General features: G+C 48.0%; 1 protein-coding gene across 1 annotated transcript; it reads left to right on the top strand.

The window, feature by feature from the left end:
* Positions 1–1,439: 1,439 nt before the first annotated feature.
* On the top strand, positions 1,440–13,148 carry LOC141276069 (uncharacterized). Its single transcript, XM_073789872.1, has 5 exons — positions 1,440–1,528; positions 5,099–5,390; positions 6,590–6,608; positions 10,072–11,179; positions 12,317–13,148. Exons 1-4 carry the CDS (start codon positions 1,440–1,442, stop codon positions 11,067–11,069), a joined length of 1,398 nt encoding a protein of 465 aa, XP_073645973.1. The 3' UTR covers positions 11,070–11,179; positions 12,317–13,148.
* The last annotated feature ends 18 nt before the right edge of the window (positions 13,149–13,166 follow it).

Below are 13,166 nucleotides of genomic sequence, written 5' to 3'. Positions count from 1 at the left end.
TGAGAAATACATTTTTTCAGGTGGAGCTTAAGAGCAGTGGGCAACAAAAAAATATACAAAAACAGGTTGCAAGTGAATTTTTGAAATAAAATGTCTTATTTCATGGAACCAAGGGAAAGGTGGTTTAGAGTTTAGAAGTTCACTTGGAAACCTCATAGCTGTCAGTTTTCTAGCTATAATGTTCCTAGGTATAATATTGTATCCCTGTAATTTTCAAAGGCTGTCTGATTATTTGACAATAGATTGCTTCATTCTATAGTACTTGAAAATTGTACATATATGTGAAATATGCATTTATTTCATCGTTCGTTATCTCCTCAGTTTTGGAGTCTAGTTTGGGTTAAAATATTAGCTTTAAAACGGAATCTTCAGCGGTAAAAAGATTAATCCCTTTCTTTGCACTTCACTACCTGCCTTAGCCAAATGCTTGGGAGTGTTTCTGTGTCCAGGGAGTGGGTGGGTTTGGAAGGTGGGGAGGTCCGGTAAGGATATGGAATTTGGACTCAGTGTTAGTCTACCCTGGGCTTCCCCGCGCTGCATTTAGCCTGAGAACCCAGAGGTTCCCACACCAAGTTCAGGGTTTTTGAGGCAATGCTTTCATTATTTTACTTCTCTTCAGAGAGAGACTTCCTTTCATTTTGATGAAGCCAGTCCTCTGTCATTTCCTAAGGAAGAATGCGTGTCTGAAAATATTTTCATTCTATTTGCACAGCTAATTGGACATTTGGCTATAGATTCTTGACTAGAAATAATTTTCCCCTCAAAATTTCATGGTTTGCTTCAGTGTCCCCTAGCTTCCAGTGATGCTTTTGAGAAGTTGAAGCCTTTCTGATTTTAACCTCTGGGAAATGTTCTAAAATTAGTTTGTTCATCATTTTTTCGCATCTGTTTTGTCTTACCTCTTTCTAGAATTCCTGTTTATTCAAAAGTTGGCCTCTGCATCCATATTCTTCCTTTTTAAAAATTTTTCACCTCTTTGCTTTGCGCTGTTTGGGGTTGTCTGGTAAGCACTAAAGCTTGGGAACTAAGTGGAAGCTGGAGCATGGGGGTCTGTCTGCACCAGACAAGGGCTGAGGGCGGTGTGCAGTCTCTTAGGTTTTCCCGCCAGGTTCTCCACTGGGTTGGCCGCCCCTGGAGAGGTTGCAGGCCCATCTCTGCGTTCCTTGCAGCTGTCCTGCTGCCCGCAGTTCGTCCCTGCACTTGGAGCTGGTGTCCCAGACCACTTTGCAGGTGAGAGTGAAGACAGGCCTATGTATTTATGACCATTAGCTTGGCTGGCTCTCTAGCCCCCACGTCCCACACAGAGCGGACCTCCCTTCGGAGGGAGGGGCCAGGAATGGATCCCCAGCCTGGATCCCCTTGCCTCCCGTCCCCCCAGCTGGAGCCCACCCCAATCCCTCACAAGACCGAAGGCCAGAAGCGGGTCCCCCGAGTCCCAGATGGTCCCCTGGGCAGGACACCGCTGGGCACACAAGACTGAGGGCCTGGTCCTGGATCCCATGATGCTTCTGCCCCGGGAGTGTGGCCAGTGAGTATTCTCACTGCCTCTCCAGCTCTGGAAACGGGCCCTCAGGCACATACATTTATTTCCCTCCTTGTCTGAACCTGGAGGAAACACTTCTTTTTAAGTTTTGTACTGCTTGGGCAGGACGCAGTTTTCTCTTACCTTAGCAGGAGAACCAGCCTTGCGTGGGTGGAGACATCACACAGTCCAAGGTCGCAGGGAGGGTGGACTTTCACTGAACTTGGGAGATATCATTTGAAAGAAGCTTTCTGCTGTGCAATGTATATTACAATTCTTGTATATTTAAATACACAATACCTTTAGCCCACTCATGTACAAGTGGGGCAGCTTGTCCTAAGAAAGATTCAAGAGAAAGACACGGATAAACAGCTCCGAATACTTTGAATATTTCAAAGAACCTAAATATTTACCCTTTAGGAGACTTGGTAAATGTAGATATAGATCTACATTTATGGTTATGTAAAAATGTATGTTCGCAGTCTATTCAGTGAAAAAAGGAAGCTGTGAAACAAAATGTATACTATTACTGATGTTAAATAGACGTACTTAATGCAGATAATCAAGAAAATCCAAAACAAACTCTAATGCTTCCCCCCTCCTTTTGGTTTCCTTTCAAGTGCAAGGCTCTGTAAAGCATTCTCAGAACACAGTATTAGTGAGTAACTCTCACTCCTCTGTTCCCCTTTACCCCATTTTCCCCCTACATTTAGTGATCTGTTGTCTCTTTACTGCTACTAAAACCTTGAATTCCACAGGAATGAACATTTTGGTTCTCTTGTCCCTGCTGTGTCCCCAGTGTAGAGTAGGCACTCAAATACAAGCACCACGAAGACAGGAATTTTTGTTTGTTTGTTCCCCAGTGCATCCTCAACATCTAGAATAGCATCGGCACCTAGGAGGCACTCGGTATATATTTGTTGAAGAACGTCCATCATAACTGGCAGCTTCCTCAGAATCTGGTGTGTAGCATCCATCGTGAACAGGACTTCTGTGAGTGGAGAGGAAACCTAACTATTTGTACTAGGTTAAATATACTACTTATTTAAGTCTTAATATTCCTTGAAAACTAAATAACTGCTTCCATAGCTATTAAAATAGAACTTATGAATTTAGCAAAGTGTTATTGAACCTTTAAATGCCTTAACATTGATAAATGTATTCAAATATTCATGGATTCTTCATTAAAATGTCAAGTTTAACATAAATTTGCTTCCAGTGCTTAAAAAAAACAAATTACAAACAAATCAGGATGGTTACAAGAATTATTATCCCAACTACACTTAAATAGGGTACAAAAACTGATATTACCATGGATTTAAACTTTCTTATTTATCTATATTTTATTCCAAATTAATTATTGTACACTCCTTGTGTATGTATTTTTTTGAGATATTTATCTTTCTAGCACTATGATAATCTCATCAGACCCAAAAGGGGAAGGAAGGAAGACTTCATTTTAGACTCTGCAGGTTGTCAATGCTTAATATAACATATGCCTTTTAAAGTATCTTGAATGGATAATATACATGGTCCAAAGGCTATACAATGAAGTCTCTTTCATCATTTAAACACTGTATCTTTTCAAAGCTTTTCTATGCAGATACAAAGATATATGTACATATATGCTTTTAAACACAACTGGTAGCATACAGTACACAGTTTGCAGTATTTTTTCACTTAACAGTGTATCTTGAGGATGGTTGCATATTGAACCTGACTTCACCTGAGATACTACAAATTTATTTCTATTTTTCTTTCTCATGCTACAATAGAAATTTCATGAGGATGAGGACTTTTGTCTTTTTCACTGCTTTTTATTTTTTAGGGCTTCCTACATTGTAAATATGTGTTTATCTTGTTCATGAATCTTTACCTTGTATTCTGTGTTTTGCTTTTATCAGACATGCTGTTGCAATATATATCCTTGTACACGTGGGAGTATATCTATAGGATAAAATTCTAAATGCAGACCTGCTGGGTTAAAGAGTTTTAACATTTCAATGGATAAGATGTTGCCAAATGGTGCCCCACTGAGATTGAATCTTTTTTTTTTTTTTTTTTTTTTGGGTACGCGGGCCTCTCACTGTTGTGTCCTCTCCCATTGCGGAGCACAGGCTCCGGACGCGCAGGCTCAGCGGCCATGGCTCACGGGCCCAGCCGCTCCGCGGCATGTGGGATCCTCCCGGACCGGGGCACGAACCCGTGTCCCCTGCATCGGCAGGCGGACTCTCAACCACTGCGCCACCAGGGAAGCCCAGATTGAACCATTTTTACAGCATTATACCATTGAAACTTATTTTTAGAGAAAACCAGTACATATACATTGTGTTCCTTCTTCAAAAGACATCATTGACAACAAGGACCTACTGTATGGCACAGGGACTCTGCTCAATACTCTGTAATAACCTAAATGGGAAAAGAATTTGCAAAAGAATAGATACACGTATGTGTATAGCTGAGTCATTTTGCTTTACACCTGAAACTAACACAACATTGTTAATCAACTCTACAACAGTATAAAATAAAAATTAAAAAAATCATTGATGGAAAATGCAGGGAGTGGGGTGGAGGTGGGAAGCAGAGCACGTGAAATGGTGAGACTTCCTAGGACATCACATAGGACGATGCTTGCTTCAACCCAGTCCTACAGCAGCAATGACCTTTAACATTCGGTTATAAGATTTTCTCAAAATGATGTATTGAAATAACTCAAGTGTTCAAGGTTTTAACCTTCCAGAGTTTGACTTAACCAACACTGAAATTCTGCCCTTCCATATCCTAACAAAAATCCGCTTTTGCAAGAGGATATTGAGGAATGTTGGAGAAGTAGCCACTTTAAGAAGCGGAAATCGAGCTTCCCTGGTGGCGCAGTGGTGAAGAATCTGCCTGCCAATGCAGGGCACTCGGGTTCGAGCCCTGGTGCGGGAAGATCCCACATGCCGTGGAGCAACTGAGCTCGTGTGCCACAACTACTGAGCCCGTGAGCCACAACTACTGAAGCCTGCACGCCTAGGGCCTGTGCTCCACAACAAGAAAAGCCACTGCAATGAGAAGCCTGCGCGCAGCAACAAAGACCCAAACCAACCTAAAATAAATAAATTTATTTTTTAAAAAAAAGCAGAAATCATGCTACCATAGAGGTGGACAGTGGGAAGGCGGCATCTGTGGGGCGCCGAGTGGTACCCGGCTGGAGAAGAGGAAGGCACTCAGCCCCGAGTGGAGGAGGATTGGGTTTTATCCAGGATCGCGCGGGGGGCACAAAACTGGAGGCTCGAGCCAGGCTTCCACATCCAGCGCTTACCAAGGACTGCACAGTCCTACTCCCTCTGGCAAGAGTGTCTCCGGTTATTAGAAGTCTTCCAAGGAGACTAAGTTCCTCCCTTGGGGGAAATCTGCACTTGGCAAATTGTCTTAGTGAATACATATTGTTATGTTCCTTACGGAGCGGGGGAGGGTTTTAAAAAGGCAGAATGCAGCAACATAAAGGGGCTCAATGAAGGGGGAGAACGTGAGGTTAGCTGCTGCTTGTTCCAGGAATTGCTGAGTTGAGGCTGACATCTCCTTCGCTTCTAGGGGCCGCGTGGCTGGGCTTCATTACCAGTGGCTCCACTGGGAGGTCCCCGGGGACAGCGACAAGACCCTGGAGAAACGAGGGGACGGGAACCCGCGGGCCCCCGACCGCGCGCAGAGCCGCCCCAGGGTTGGGTGGGGGCGACTCCGGGCCGGTGCTCTGGCGCACCTGGGACCTGAGCTCGCTCTGGACTGCAGGTGGTTTGTAGGAAAAACTGGGGCCACGTGTCTCTTGGGCGGGGTGTTTCTCCGTGAAGACGCCGAAGACCCTCGACTCTTCCCCGGAATCGTCCTAGTGCCGGGAACCGAAGTGGCGTCTTATGAAGGGAAATGAGGCTTCTAGCCTCATCCGATTTAAAACGCGATCTCCTGAGCAGCTCTGTTCCGGGAAGAGTGTGCGTTTCAGGATTCCTTTCTAAGGTCCGGAGTTTGGAGAGAAAGTGATTAGATCTGGGCAGACACCGCCCCAACCCCGACAGTTCCTGGCGCCCAGTTCCTGGGCGCCGGAGTCGCGCGCCGTCCAGCGCACCCTGTGACCGGCTAAGAGCGCGGAAGGACGCAGGGGAGGAGGGGCCTCGGGGCCCACAGGGTCTCTCTCTCCGTCTCCGTGTCTGCTCGGACCCTGTGGGTCACCTGGCTCGCGCTGCGGGCGGCGGCGCTGGCGGCGGACCTCTGACTTCCCGGGTGGCAATCGCGACCCTACCCTCAGGTCTCAGGTTCTCAAGGTCCGGACTGGGCTGGGACTTGGGGCGGGACGGAGAGGTGTCCTGTTCAGGATCCGGTCCCACGAGGGCTGGGGCAAGTCGCCTTACTTGGTGTGAGCAGGAAAAAGGAAGCGCGGGGGCCAGGCCCTCCCCTCCCCGTCACCTCCCCGCACCCCCTACAAAGACCCGAGGGACAGGCTCCCCATCTTCTCTCGCAATCGCTACCACTTATCCCCTCGGTGGTCTCTGCAGTCTCCTGGCTTTAAATCACATGGCTATGCCAACGACGCCGGACTCACTTTCCTAGCCCCTCAGGCTTCCCTGTAATTAATCATCAAGTTGCCCTCACCGCGCTGTGAGCACACCTGCTACTCCTGTGGTCTTCTCCGCATCAGTTCACAGCAATGCCATCTTTCAGAGTTTCCAGCACCAAATCTTGGAGTCCTTCTAAGATTTCTCTTTCTCTCTATATTTTTTTAACCCAACCCTTCAACAAATCCCCATAGGTGGAACTTCAGGGTGTATCCAAAGTCTAGTCACTTCTCACCAGCTCCCTGCTACCACGTGGTCCAAGCCGCTCCCAGCTCTCCTCTGGGCACTGCAGCATCCTCCTGTCTGCCCTCATCCCCCTTAGGTCTCTTCTCCAACACAAGGGCCAGAGGAATTCCATCGAAGGGAAATTAAACTGAGTCACTTAAACACTGAAAGGCTGCCTGTTTTTCTCTGAGTACAGGCTGAAAGTTTTACAGCGGAATCCCCGCCCTCTTTGATGTGTCCCCACTTTTTCTAGTCCCAGCGCCAGTTCCTTAGTACCCCACCCCGCCCCATGCTCTAGCTTCAGGGCCCTTGAACTGTCCCTCTTCCCTCATGAGTGTGTACTTCGGGCCCCTTCCAGTCCCCACACCACCACTAGTATCTTCATGACTTGTACCTGGTTCTCAGGGATACCTTCCATGTGCCCCGGATTTGAACTCACAACTTCACCCTCCTGACTTGTTTTCATTTCTTCCAAATTACACCCTTATCCAACCAGGTATGTATTTTACTCAGTCTGGCTTACGTGTCTGTTTCCTCATCACCAGCACCACTACCACTAGACTATGGACATGGGGATTTATTTTTCTGGGTTTTTTTTGGCTGTGCCAGGGGGCATGTGGGTTCTTAGTCCCCTGACCAGGGATCAAACCCTCACCCCCTGCAGTGGAAGCACAGAGTCTTAACCACTGGACCACCAGGGAAGTCCCCAGGTTGTTGCTTCTGTCAGTGGTTTCTTTTTCTCGCTGAATAATAGTCCATGGTATAAATGTACCACAGTTTGTTTATCTGTTCACTTGTTGAAGCGAATGTGTTGTTTCCAGCTTTCGGCTATTACAGGCAAAGCTGCTGTGAACATTCATGTGCAGGGTTTTGTGTGCAAATACGTTTTCATTTCTCTTGGGTGTATAGCTAGGGGAGAAATTGCAGGGTCATGTGGTAATGATATGTTTAATCATTGGAGAAACTATCAGATTATCTCTAAAGTTGTTGTACCATTTTCCCTTCCACCAGCAATGTATGAATGAGTGATCTAGTTCTCTGAATCCTCACCAGCTCTGGGGTTGGCCCTGATTTTTATTTTAGTCACTCTGATAGTTGTATACTGTTTTAATTTATGTTTCCCTAATAGCAAATGATGAATATTTTTTCATGTGTTTATTAGCCATCTGTGTATCCTCTTCACTGAAGTGTCTTTTGCTTATTTTCTAATTGCATTGATTTTTTTCACTCTTGAGTTTGGAGAGTTCTTTATATATTCTTGATATTAGTCCTTTGTTGAATATAGGATTCGGAAATATTCTCTCCCAATTGTAGTTTGCCTTTATTATTTTTTCTTTTTTTGCTGCACGTGGGATGTTAGTTCCCTGACCAGGTATCGAACCTGTGCTCTCGGCAGTGAAAGTATGGAGTCCTAACAACTGAACCACCAGAAAATGCCCATGCCTTTTCATATTATTAACAGGCTTTTCCACAAAACCTTTAGGTGAGGTCCAATTGATCAATTTTTTCTCTTATGGATCAACCGTTTGGTGACAAGTCTAGGGACTCTTAGCTTAACCCTAGTTCCCAAAGATTTACTCCTATGTTTTCCTGTAAAGGTTTTATAGCTATACATTTTACATTTAATCTGCCAACACTGCACAGTCTTGATTACTATAGCTATATAGTAATAATTAAATTTAGGCACACTGATCTTTTTTTTTTCAAAATTGTTTTAGCTATTCAAGTTCCTTTATTTTTTCATGTAAATGTTAAAATAATCTAGCCTATATCTATGACAGAACCTTGCTGGCACTCTAATAGGAATTGCATTAAGCCTGTATATCAACTTGGAGAGAGTTGATGGAGAACAAGATGGAAGCAAAGCGGGTTCTGTGCCCCTGAAGGCTGGGGAGAATCTGGGATAGAGAGGAAGCAGTGAGGGATTAGACCTGAGGCGTCACACAGGTTTGGAAGCACACTGTTTCTCAGAGGCTGAGGATACAGGTGTACCTGGAAGGAACAGCACACTTTGGAGGCTGCTAACCAGTTTCCACAGGCCTAGTGATTCTTTTTTTTTGTTTGTTTTTAAAGAATATTTTATAAATTTATTTCTTTATTTTTATTACTATTATTTTTGGGGCTGCATTGGGTCTTCCTTGCTGCATGTGGGCTTTCTCTAGTTGCGGCGAGCGGGGGCTACTCTTCGTTGCGGTGCGTGGGCTTCTCATTGCGGTGGCTTCTCCTTTTGCAGAGCACAGGCTCTAGGTACCTGGGCTTCAATAGTTGTGACACGCGGGCTCAGTAGTTGTGTGTCGAGGGCTCTAGAGCGCAGGCTCAGTACTTGTGGCACACAGGCTTAGTTGCTCCGCAGCATGTGGGAACTTCCTGGACCAGGGCTCGAACCCCTTGCCTTGGCAGGCGGATTCTTAATCACTGCGCCACCAGGGAATCCCAGGCCTAGTGATTCTTACAGGTATTTTGTTTTACCCACACCATTTTTTCCTTCTACCTTAAAAAAAAATTTATTTTATATTGGAATATATTTGATTTACAACGTTGTGTTAGTTTCAGGTTCTACCTTTTGAATCAGGTGCCAACATTATAAAATTGGGAAATTTCACATAAAAATCAGAATATCTGGGCTCACGTGCCGGCGTGGCAATTGGCCAATGGCAATGGATAATCCCCTTTCTACTTGGGGACCTGGAGGAGGGACCTGGTGGGGGGCTGGAGGGTAAGGCAGGCTGTTTAAGGGGTTCCCTCCTGTTGAAAATGGATGGCGGCCAGCACATGCTGTTATACAGAGCTTGAGAGAGCGTGCACTAGATGACCTGCTAATTACCTCACACTTTTCTATCTTCTGGTTTTTACGTTCTAGACGTGATTTTAGGTAGATCGTGGAGGTATCAATAACCTTGCTACTCAAAATGTGATCCATTAACTAGCAGCACGAGCATTACCCAAGAAACTGAAAAATGAGGAATCTTAGGCCTGCCCCAGACCTACTGAACCTGCATTTTAACAAGACTCCCAAGTGCCTCTTCTGTACATTCAAGCTTGAGCAGCGCATCTCGTAGTACCACAGGGTGTGTTGTTACCTAAACATCCAGGGAACAACAGATCCTATTTGGCTGGTGTACTCATTAAAAAACATTTAACTTTGAAATACAGTGTTTTGCAATAAAGTAACAACTGAAATCTGGATGCTGCAATTGGGAACCATTTTTATTTTAATCAAGTGATTTTTTTTTCAGGTGTTCAAGGGACATTTTTTGAAAAGCAGTAGGTCAGTAAATAGACAGAGTATTAAAAATTCTCCTCTCCTCTTATCTCTAATTCTTTCTGTGTCCTTTTATCTATAAAGGAAGCACTCGCAAATAGGTTTAATGAGCCTAATGGTTTATTCTGATTTGTTCAGGGCAGTAGATAAATGGAAGCCAACAAAATCAGATAGTAAATTTGGACTGAGTATCACAGATAGAGCCGTAATAGAAGCAACTTAAAATCGTTTGTAAATAAGATACAGAGTTCGACATATTCTGCTGGAGAGTTCTCACTATACTTGTTCTCAGGTCGTCCCCTCCCTCAGGCTTCAGGATTCAGACGCACGGTGCCCCCTCCCTCGCGGGTTACACTGAGACCTAGGAAATGGGAAGTCCCCACAGTCATGCAGGGCTGGAAGCGGCCGCGAGAGGCCGCTGTGGCAAAAGGGTGGCTCAGTGAGTGTCCCTGCTCATTGCTCTTGGCCCTAAGCCAGCCTGAGATCAGCTGCCTGGCTAGGCCTCCAGGAGGGGCGGAGTCGCGCTGAGACTGTGCGCCAGGCTCGCTCATCGGCCCTTGGGGGTCCCCAGAGCCCCGTGGAAAGAGCTCATCCTTTCCGCCCACCGCGGCCTGCTCGTGGCCGAAGCCGAGGCGGAGCAAGTGGAAATGGAAGAGTGCGTCGGCCTCCCGGGCTCCCACTGCCGCGGAGGCCTGGCAGGCGCGGGTGGTGGCCGGAGGCCGCAGGCTCGCGGGGCCGCCGGGGACGCACGTCGGGGTGTCGCTGCTTGGACCCGTCTTCGGAGAGAGTCGGGCCGGGGACTTTCCAGGCGGTGGGCCTCGCACCTGGGTCCCTGGTCGCCGTCCTTGCTGGAGTCTGCGTTGCGCTTAGGGCCGGGCGTGCGGGCTCCACTCCGCCCGGCGTGACCCCCACTCGCCACCCTCCCTCCGACGGCGCTTTGCGGGGCGCGGCTCCGCTCCCGCTGTCCTCTCCTCAGGCTCCTCCCGAGGGGGAACCAGGGACTTCTGGACTCGGCAGTGCCCCACGCGCTGGGCGACGCGAGGTGGCGATCCTCGGCGCCCGTGGAAGGAAGGGCGCGGGCCAAGGGTCCGCAGGTTCCAGCCGCAGGCGCCCTCACAGTCGCTTCCGAGGCTCCTCCACCCCCGGCCCCGCCGCTCCATCTCCCCCGGACTCTCGACTCGGGCACTGCCGCAGTCTTCGGGAGCTCCGGAGCCAGAGCCGGAGCCGGGAAGCACGTCCCCGGACGTGTATCCACGGGCGGCGTCGCGGGAACCGGGCGCTGGAGGCCTGGGCGTTCCCGGTGCTGGGCTCTCGGGAGACGAGGTGCAGGCGCTGGGCGGGTCGCGTCCGGAGACTGGAGAAGCCGGGGCCGCTCGGGTGCCGGCGGTGGGTGTGTTTCCAGACCCAAGCGCGAAGCTCGTGGGGGTCGTGCCCGCTCCCCCCGCGCAAACCTTGGATCGGACCCAAGTGATGGGCTAGAATCTTCGCACAGGGCCGAAGGAGGGGGAAGACGGACTGCTCATGGGGATCTGGGCTGCGGTGACTGCTCTGGGCCTGGGGGAGCACTTCCTGGAAACTCCGGTAAAATCCCGCGCCCGTGGCAGGGCGGAGGGTCGCTGGCCTTCTTGGTGGCCTTTTCCTCAGAAAGAGGAGGGAGGAATGGGTGTCGCCGGGACTGCCTTCACTGGGGCAGCGTTCCTGGGATTCTGCAGCCTTCTCTCAGTTTCGCCCTGCCCCAGGGGCCCTGGGTCAGTTTCTGAGTGATGGTCCAGGTGAAAGGCCGCTGCGTGTCCTCGGGCTGCAAGGCGTGACCCTCTGGGGACCGTGCCCAGCCATGCGCTGGGGGGTCCCCTCGGGCTCACACTGACACGCCAAGGGGTGGATGGCTGGAACTCCAGGTGTGGCTGACCAGGAGGTGCCCTGAGTTTTCCAGAAGGCCCAGAGGAAGAGCCCTGGCTGCCTCTGGCACCTCTGGTTCAGTGCACCTGGCACTTACCTGCCTGACCTTGAGTTCCGTGGTGGGGGACATCGTGAGCTCCCTGCCAACTGCCCACTTTCTGTGTTCCCTGCCCAGCAGTCTATGTACTCAGAGTGGGAGAGAGGGGGCATCCCCTCCCTCTGGCTGAACCTGAGGTTCCCACCTGCTTCAAATGAAAAGCTGCTGGCAGGTAACATTTGGGATTGAGAGTGAATTTTAAGTGGTTTCGCCTCATGTGTACTCACAGAGCCAGGCTCGGAAGCTGAAGGTGGGCCTGGAGACACAGAAACAACTGCTTCCTGGGGATAAAACAATTAAGATAGGAACCCCTATCCCCCAAGCAGGAAGGAGCTGGTGGCACCTTTCTGAGGAGGGTTCAGGGAGGGGGACTCTAACTCCCCTTAGTAAATCACACTACTCTCCTACCAGCAACTTGAATCTGCAATTCTAGGTTCAACATCTGTTAATGAAAAATCAATCCAGAGTCACTTCTTCCAGTGGCAAGGCAAACAGCTGAGAATCCTTGATAGGGGTGGGGAAATGGGTGCTTATAAACTGCTCATGTGCCACACCTGTGCTGATTCTAAGCGTACACAAACTCCTTAGAAAGGATGTTAGTCATTAGTATACAAATTTGTTTGATAGTCATACTTTTTGAGCCTGTAATTTAAGTCCTGGTTGTTTATTGTATAAGTTTGTACAGTGTTACAAGTTTGAAATAAGTGTGTATAATTACGCAGGCTCCTCTCTAATACTCTTAAGTTGGACGCAATTCCTGTGCTCATCTATCTGCTTCTTCAAATACCATATCGAGGGACTTCCTTGGTGGTGCAGTGGTTAAGAATCTGTCTGCCAGCGCAGGGGACATGAGTTCGATCCGTGGTCTGGGAAGATTCCGCATGCTGCCAAGCAGCTATGCCCGTGTGTCACAACTACTGAGCCTGTGCTCTAGAGCCTGTGAGCCACAACTACTGAAGCCCACGCGCCTAGAGCCCGTGCTCTGCAACAAGAGAAGCCACCGCAACAAGAAGCAAGTGCACAGCAAGGAAGAGTAGCTCCGGCTCGCCATAACTAGAGAAAGCCCGTGCACAGCAAGGAAGACCCAAGACAGCCAAAAATAAATAAATAAATACCATGTTGAACTTCCAGCCAAAGAAATGGTGTGTATATGGGGGATGGGGGTATTTAGAAACCATGATAAAGGAAGTCCTCACTAGGGGATGGTTTACACTTTATTTTTCCCTCAGAAGAGTTACTTTTTATTAGCTACCTGACACATTAGTACTTTATTTCCCTTTCACTGAAATTGAGAACTACGGAAGAGTAGAAAGAATTCTGTGTATCCTTCACTGAGAACCAACTGTTGATATTTGTCACATTGATTCCCTCTCTCTCTCTCTCTCTCTCTCTATATATATATGTATATATATAATTTGGGGGCTCATTTTTGGGCGGTGCTGAACTATTTGTAAGTGAATTGTAGATATCAACACTTTACATATTTCAACATGTTGCGTGTTAGAACAAGGACCTTTTCTTATGTAATAAAGGCACCACACTCTAGAAATTGTATATTATAGAACATACAAT

This window comes from Tursiops truncatus, chromosome 12, assembly GCF_011762595.2.
Source record: "Tursiops truncatus isolate mTurTru1 chromosome 12, mTurTru1.mat.Y, whole genome shotgun sequence".
Classification (NCBI taxonomy): Eukaryota; Metazoa; Chordata; class Mammalia; order Artiodactyla; family Delphinidae; genus Tursiops; species Tursiops truncatus.
The sequence above is the reverse complement of the archived record's forward strand: the minus strand, read 5'-3'. Positions and strand labels throughout refer to the sequence as shown.

Bases quoted from the DNA above. Each gene is read 5' to 3' on its own strand.
- LOC141276069 (XM_073789872.1), top strand. From the start codon at position 1,440: ATGGTCCCCTGGGCAGGACACCGCTGGGCACACAAGACTGAGGGCCTG. The intron at 1,529-5,098 runs GTGAGTATTCTC...CTTCGCTTCTAG, and splicing joins CTGCCCCGGGAGTGTGGCCA to GGGCCGCGTGGCTGGGCTTC.